At 41.7% G+C, this 8,032-nt stretch overlaps 1 protein-coding gene across 2 annotated transcripts in view; it reads left to right on the forward strand.

Moving 5' to 3' along the window:
- Nucleotides 1–7,821, forward strand: part of NSF (AAA-type ATPase family protein) — an 85,588-nt gene extending 77,767 nt beyond the window's left edge. Inside the window, exons 10-21 of one of the 2 annotated variants that reach the window (XM_087690877.1) lie at nucleotides 3,722–3,787; nucleotides 3,882–3,964; nucleotides 4,088–4,221; nucleotides 5,532–5,742; nucleotides 5,828–5,959; nucleotides 6,080–6,140; nucleotides 6,234–6,293; nucleotides 6,389–6,447; nucleotides 6,538–6,625; nucleotides 6,705–6,827; nucleotides 7,142–7,207; nucleotides 7,287–7,821. In XM_087690877.1, coding sequence (XP_087547003.1) covers nucleotides 3,722–3,787; nucleotides 3,882–3,964; nucleotides 4,088–4,221; nucleotides 5,532–5,742; nucleotides 5,828–5,959; nucleotides 6,080–6,140; nucleotides 6,234–6,293; nucleotides 6,389–6,447; nucleotides 6,538–6,625; nucleotides 6,705–6,827; nucleotides 7,142–7,207; nucleotides 7,287–7,421 — 1,218 coding nt within the window. In that variant the 3' untranslated portion in view covers nucleotides 7,422–7,821. The remainder of the gene's footprint in view (nucleotides 1–3,721; nucleotides 3,788–3,881; nucleotides 3,965–4,087; nucleotides 4,222–5,531; nucleotides 5,743–5,827; nucleotides 5,960–6,079; nucleotides 6,141–6,233; nucleotides 6,294–6,388; nucleotides 6,448–6,537; nucleotides 6,626–6,704; nucleotides 6,828–7,141; nucleotides 7,208–7,286) is intronic. The other variant, XM_087690878.1, reaches the window with a different exon arrangement.
- The last annotated feature ends 211 nt before the right edge of the window (nucleotides 7,822–8,032 follow it).

The raw sequence follows: 8,032 nt of genomic DNA on the forward strand, positions 1-8,032 counted from the left end.
ACTTGTTCAAGGGACTTAATGAGCCCTTATAGTGGAGAATTGTGCGAGCATTCCTTGGTATTCAGCCAACTTGACCTTAAGGTTATCCTAGTCTACAATCTTAAATTCTTGGAGCTCGTGGTCGAGTTTGATACCATGGATCCTATCTTGAGTTGCATAATGGTTAGTCAAGTGTTCCCACCACTTAGATGCAAGATTAAGATATTGATGCTATGAGTGAAATTGGGGAAGTAGACCTTGTATTAACTCAATAATGGCAGAGGTGTTTCATGCCTTCCAAGAATGGCCCCACAGAGTGGTGTTAGATTGTACATGTGAAGTAGTGAATGATGATGGGAATGTAGGTTTGAAGGTAAGTGAGATGCAGTGGAAGAAAAGGGGTGAGATGGGTGGAGTTGGAAATTGTGAAATAGATGGAATCAATGTGAATAGAGATGCATTATTTTTAGGGAATTGAAAATTAGATGAAGATGGAAATGATGTTGGAAATGATAATGATGATGCATCAACTTAAGTTGACTTTGAGAAACAAAACTCAAAGAAAAACTAGAAGAAGTGGATTGCTTGATTCTTTCTTATATTCTCCTCTTCTTGTGTTTACATACAAATACCAATCCTGTTTAAGACTTAAATTTGAGGAAATTGAAAATTAGATGATGATGGAAATGATGTTGGAAATGATAATGATGATGCATCAACTTAAGTTGACTTTGAGAAACAAAACTCAAAGAAATTTGGAAGACCTTTAGAATGTGAATGGGGGTAATCCCAACTAGTGTGCATGCTAGAGAGGATGCCTTGAGAGGTGTCACCTTGTCCCTAATTGCAAACTTTGTCTTTGGTGGTCACCGGGAAGGCATTAGTTGTAGATGTGTGGGGGGCTTGCATTGGATCCCCCTAATGGTGGTGTACGGCCACTTGCAACCTTGTGCTACTTGCTAGCTTCATGTCTCTATAGTTTTAGTGCTACTTGGTCAATTGCTATCAAGCTTTGCTATGGTGATTTTGGCATCTAAGGGGTTTGTGGGGAGATGGAAGTAGCTTGGCTAACGAACCCAATGAAGGCTTCTAGGGTGGAGAAAGAGATTGATGATGTGTCCATGGTTGGAATTGGATGAAAGGGAGCGCCCTGTACAACAAAGCTTGGAGGGGTGAATGTGTGGGGGTAGAGATAGGGGGAAGGGCTATGGGTTGAGCTTGAAGAGTGGGGAGGGTCGTGGGAATAGGAGGAGGATACCTGATAGGGAAGTTGGGCAAAGCAACTTGTTGAGTAGGGGGGGCACGGCCGCATGGGGGCAAGATGTTAGATTGGGTGAGGAAGGTAATGGGCAGGATAGGGGGTGATGAGTAGGGCAATGGGCAAAGGGCAAGCCAAGAGCTGGTGCTGCATGAAAAGGAAGGTGGCCAAGTTAGGGGGCGATTGATAGGACAAGGAGTGGCAGGTAGGAAAGGGAAGGTGGACGAGTTAGGGGGCAGCGGGCAAGACAGGTGTCCATTGACAAGGTAGAGGATGGCAGGGTGGATACTTGTAGGGGGTGATTGGTAGAGTAGGGGTTTAGCAAGCAAGAAAAGAAAGGAGGCGGGCATCGGATAGTAGGCGTCAACTTAGGAGTAGGTGGTGCATGTGTAGTCTAGTCACTCCTCCCTCCACTCACTGCTCAATTGTACCAATCATGAAGTCTTCCTTTATTTAAAGAGTGATTATGTGCCGACACAATCCCCCCCCGCCCCCCCCCCCCCCCCCCCCCCCCCCCCCCGCCGCGCGCCTCAAGAAACCCCTCACCTCCTAAAGATAAAATACACATCGTACAAATAATTGGGTGGGTTATAGTTCCAAACTATATGAGGAGCTAGGTGAAAGAAGCTGCCAGAATCCCATGTCCTCATGAAAGCATCTCTCCTCCTCTTCATCCATTCAAAACCACCTTGCAGCTTCTCTTGTTTCTTGCCAAGAGTATGGATGATCTTTGTCCAAATTCTAGAAAGAGGCTTTGCAGTGGAAACATCGTGAAGGTCAATAGCATAGCTACACCTTGTAATCCAAATGGACCAAGCAATGATACTAGCAATGAATTCCCATTTGTGACAATACCCTTGAGTCCATCTGAGTGAATAATATGAAGTGGGGATCCTTGCATAAATGCTAGTGAATGATGAGGAAAGAGTGGCTCCCCTTGAAAATCCAAGGAGGAACACAGAGTGTCTATGGCAAACTTTGTGACACAGAGCTCATCAACAGAGAAAGTAAATGAAGTAATGAATCATTCACAATGCTTGAGGACCAGTACTGAGGTGACCAGAGACAAGTCGATGACATCAAACAAGGCTCAAAGATGACTGCACTTATGTAGCTGATCAGGCAGCAGCACCTATGAAGTGCAATGCTTTGTGAAGCAAGTGGAACAGAGTCCTTTTGGCAGGGGGACCTTGAAGAAGAGACAGATGATGATGGACACTAAGAACGGCCATGCACCACCACCCATAGAATCAAGAAAGAGCTCTCAATCTGTCAATCCTTACTATGTCTGGACCTGGTAAGTTTCCCCGTGTTGAGTCAAATTAAGCCGCAGGCTCCACTCTTGGTGGTGCCCTTCCGTCAATTCCTTTAAGTTTCAGCCTTGCGACCATACTCCCCCCGGAACCCAAAAACTTTGATTTCTCATAAGGTGCTGGCGAAGTCATCAAAATAACATCCGCCAATCCCTAGTCGGCATCGTTTATGGTTGAGACTAGGACGGTATCTGATCGTCTTCGAGCCCCCAACTTTCGTTCTTGATTAATGAAAACATCCTTGGCAAATGCTTTCGCAGTAGTTCGTCTTTCATAAATCCAGATCGAAATGCTGTTCTCAGAAGCTGTAGGTGATGACCAAGTGATTTCCAGGGTCTATAGTACCAACAAGCAGATGTAGCTTAGCTGAAGGCAGCTTCAAGGAGGTGGGTGACTCCTGCAGTAAGAGGAGCAGTGTAAAACTCAGGTGATAATGAATGATCAGACCTGCTGGAAGCAAACACAGATGCTGCAGTTGCAGGGGACGCTGAAGGAGCCTCAAGGGATGCAAGGCGACCTCTGTAGACTGCAAATGCAGGGTAGGCCTGCTATTTTTGGAGCAGATCAGCTGATTTCTTGAATCAACCAAAGAAAGGAAAAGAACAATGGTCTTAGTGTGTCAGATGTTTCTTTACCACTCTGACTGAAAAGAGTGGATGGAGAGGAAGGGTTTAGATGCTTATGGCTCACCTTACTATTGTAAAGCATTATTATTTTGTGAGGTTTCTTCATCAGTTTCAGATTGTGCTTCCTCATGTATTGGGCTATGCAAATGACTCAAGTTTTCCTCTTTTCAAGTGTGAAGCATTCTTGTTTCATGGTGTTTCTTCATCAAATTCTGATTATACTTAATGTATTGGGCTATTTTAGTATCTATCATTTTATCAGTTTCTGATCATGAGCTTCTTCATGTATTGACCTATTTAAGTGTCTTAAGTTTCCCTCTTTCAAAGTGAATATGATCTTGGTGTTACTGCAACTTCATGTTGCCTCAGGCCTAATGGTCTTTAGAAATTAAAATTCTATTTGCAAACAAGTATTATAGTTCCTAAATTTCTCAAATTGAAAATTTTAATCTTCTGTGCCTATCCTTAGCTGAACCTACAAATAGGTGGGATGTTTGCCTGCAGCTGCTACCTGTTAATATTTCTCTAGTCTGTGCTTGCAACAGAGTCGAGGCTCAACAAGAGATGGAACAGGAGTGCATGACAGCATTGTGAATCAACTGTTAACAAAGGTTTCTATTTGAATATTTTATCATCAGGCTACTACTTGTTGAGAATACATTTTTAGGGCCCATTATTGAATGCTTTTTGAACTTCTTAACACAGATTGATGGTGTTGAGGCTTTGCACAACATACTTCTGATAGGAATGACCAATCGCAAGGACCTCCTGGATGAAGCTTTATTGAGGTTTGCATAGACTCCTAGAATGTTCTTCCAATTAAACTTATCCTTTTTTCCAATTCTAGTGCTAGAAATTAGAAGTGTCTCAATCACTTTTCATTTTGGTTGTCTGTTTTACTTCCCATACAGGCCAGGTCGTTTTGAAGTGCAAATTGAAATAGGTTTGCCGGATGAAAAGGGGAGGGTACAAATTCTTCATATACATTCAAGTAAAATGAAGGAAAACTCATTTCTTGCAGCTGATGTGAATCTTGAAGAGCTAGGTAAGCAGTCGTTGTACTAAAAAAAGTATTGGCAAATTTTCTTACTTTATTTTAGAGATCAGCCATGCAATTTAAAGGTTTTTGCAACTTTTCTGGCCTTTGGCTGCATAAAACAATAAGAACAAGAAACACATATTGAAGTTGGTTGGTTGTGTGGTTTTCCACACTCTTTTTAAGATTCTCCTAGTCTGCAGTGTGCACAATATTGCATAGCTTGCATTATTCAACATTTCATCATCTTGTCCATGCTTGTGCACTGCGTATACTGCAGTCCAATGCAGCATTCTAGGATTCCCTATCTCTGCTTTGAGTGTACATTGGCATCCATACAGTCTAGCATCCTCAGCCTGTGTTAGGCCTTGTACAGTTTGCACTGTAGAACATCTGTACTCTTGTTGTACATGTTCATCTACTGTAATTCAAGGAGAACTAATGTTCTAGGGGCACCATGTAAGAGAAGGGACTCAAATAACCAGGGTGAGACTTGGAAATCAGAAGGCAACAGGAATGAAACACTAGTCTTTTGCCACTGTCCAAGGTCAACTGAAAGAACTTCTGGGTTAAATGGAATTTGGAGTGACCTTTGGAACTTGGAAGAACTCCTTTCCAAGTAGGAGAAGGCATATTTCAGTATAAGTTATTGGGCAATCCGTCCCAAGGGCTGCAAGTACCAAACCAGGAGCCTGATTGGGATAGATGGTGGTTGCTGATCCACATTATGAAAGTTATGTCGAAGTCATTGTCCAAGTCTGCTTGTACAAGTGTGCTTTTCAATAGATGAATGGCAGCAATGCCAACTCAATCCTTTGGTTGAACTGTCTCGGGTTGCAGCAGGGTAGAACAAAAAGATGAAAGTGAGACAGCTGAAAGGAATGAAGTAGATTGCAGAGCTGAAAAAAGGGGGTGAGGAATGGCAACACAAGTAGGCAGGACAGGCTTGGAGAAGATAAAGACAGGAAGCAAGATGGAGGAAGAGAGAGGGGTGGCAGAACATGCAGGAGGGGAAAGAAGGCGGCATGCTGGAGGAAAAGAGGGACAGGGCTGAAGAACAGAAAAGGGGTGAGCAGGGCAGTGAGGTGGGGCAGGGGAAACTGTAGAAAGATTTGCAGGAAATGAGTTGTGTCTGCCACAATCTTCTCAAGATTCAAAAGGTCTTTTAGCTATTAAGCTTATCATATTTTCTTAGCTCAACCCTGCCTGTGCAACTTTAGTATCTGGAAGCTTGCATGCTGTGTGGCTGGTTCTGAATGCGAGTGTTCAATGATTGTGTTCAACTGAGGCATTTGATAATAACATTATGTGATGTGCAGCTGCACGAACAAAAAATTTTAGTGGTGCAGAGCTTGAAGGTCTGGTCAGGAGTGCCGTATCCTTTGCACTGAACAGACAGATAAGTCTAGACGATCTATCAAAGCCTCTAGATGAAGATAACATCAAGGTCACTATGGATGATTTTCTACATGCACTTCAGGAGGTGAAACCAGCATTTGGTGCTGCAATGAATAGCCTTGAAATGTGCAGGTATCACCTCAACCTGACTTTATGCAGAGGGAGCTAGTACTAATTGTAATAAACTTTTCTTGATTTGAATTACTATTCTGTACAGATTGAATGGAATGCTTGATTGTGGAGAAAGGCATAGGGACATCCAAGAAAGGTTGATGGCTCTTGTGGAACAAGTTAAAGCAAGTGAACACAATCCGTTACTTACATGCCTGCTTGAAGGGCCTCACGGCAGGTGAACAGCTGTATTCTTATCAGATTTTGCACAGTAACCTATTATTGGCAGCTCCTCTCCTTTTATTATTCTTGTGGTGATTGCCTGTTGCGTCAATGAAATCTCATGTGTTTGCTGCAGTGGTAAGACTGCTATGGCTGCAACAGTTGCTATTGACAGCGAATTCCCTTTTATCAAGATTGTAAGATAAGATGGTTCCATTGACTGCTACCATTCAGTGTATGAGTGTTGTGCCGGCCAGATAAACAATACATTGACTTTCCTATTCATGTAGGTTTCTGCAGAAACAATGGTTGGTATGAGTGAGAGTAGCAAGTGTGCGATGATTGCAAAGGTACACAGGTTCACTGCATTAACACAAATAATTAGGCTCCACTAATTGTATCAATTGGTTGTGAGATCTAACCTAACTGATTCCTACTTTGGAAGGTTTTTGAAGATGCATACAAGTCTCCCCTAAGCATTATTATACTGGATGACATCGAACGGTATTGCAATGCTTTATGATACTTCATTTGGTGCTGCTTTAGTTTTATACATCAGGAGTGATGGTACAATATACTTTTTACTGTGTGCAGGCTTCTTGAGTACGTGAATATTGGTCCGCGGTTTTCAAACTTCATCTTGCAGACTCTTCTAGTATTACTGAAAAGATTACCCCCTAAGGTATTGTGGAGATCTCTATATTTAGACAGAGCTCTTTGTCTTTGCAGTTAGGTGATGTGTTGTGTCACTTTTTGTAAAGGGACGGAAGCTTTTTGTGGTGGGGACCACTAGTGCTGCTGATGTACTTGGAGAAATGGGTCTGATTGATGTTTTCAACACAAGTATTCATGTGCCAGAGCTGCGGTCTGCAGATCTTGCTAAGGTATTTACTTTTTTCCTTTTACCCCAAAGTTAGTGCTTTCTTCAGTGTTTGCAAACATCCAGCACATTTTTCTAACGTGGCTCTTTGTAATGTACTCCCTTCTGATTATCAAGCTATGTAATGATAAGAACAATATTAAAGCAATCAGTGTTTGCAAACATCACTGTTAGGGGCGTGGTTTCTAGCATGTTTTTCTAATGTCACTTTTTTGATGCATGCATTCCTTTGTGTCCATCTTTTTACTAAGCCATGCCATGATTAGATCAATGTTAAAGCAACCTATGTCTTTCTTACAATGTTAGAGTTATGTGCAGGTCTTGGAGCATCTCAATGTGTTTTCAGAAGCTGATTTGGAAAATGCAGTGACTGCCTTACATCAAGTATGCCAAGTCATCAATATTACTAGAACTACATTGTGGAGACTCTGTGTGGTATTCTAATGGCATTTGTTTGTTGTAGATACCAATCAAGAAACTGCTCATGGTGATAGATGCTGCTCAAGTTGGATTTGTGGGGGATGCCAAGCCAGTTTCTTTAGGCCGGCAAAAAATTGACATTGATATTTTTTATGCTCGTCTTCGAAATTTCATATAAGCTGCAGACTCATTAATGTGAAATCTTTTTATATTTCTATATTGGCTCACAAAATACACAAAAAGCAAAGTTGCTGCTGTGGCTGGCATAGCATGTTAGTCATGGATGCTTTTGAGGATGACAAGGTGAAAATCACTAGAGATCCATGGTTAACCTTCATTTTTTGGCAAGCAATCTACGGGTAAGGCTTCAATATTGGCTGCTATGGAGATCATGGACTACGAGTGTGCCAGATGGCACCATCTTGTATCAATTAGTAAGCATCTGTTGACAGTTTTGACATTCATTTTCATGATTGGACACGATGGGAAACCCACTATTCGATTTTGTATATCTTAAACTTATTGAATCTGAACTAATAAATGAGGCAGAATATTTTGCTGCATCAATGTTCTTGTATCGTGTGTAAATTTTATCCTATTGAAGTTGTTTTGAGATGTGCAATAGCATTATATAGAACCTTTGCCGTATCTTGAATCTTCTTAGCTACAATCTTTAAGCATTTTTTGTGCATATTTGTGGATTGTAACTGAAACCTTGACGTATATCTCTTTGTCCTATATGCTTGTGGATTATCTTAAAGACGGTACAACTGTGTGTGTGTGTGTGTG

This window comes from Lygodium microphyllum, chromosome 13 (genome assembly GCF_053477565.2).
Source record: "Lygodium microphyllum isolate KBCC chromosome 13, Lygodium_microphyllum_v1.1.10, whole genome shotgun sequence".
NCBI lineage: Eukaryota > Viridiplantae > Streptophyta > Polypodiopsida > Schizaeales > Lygodiaceae > Lygodium > Lygodium microphyllum.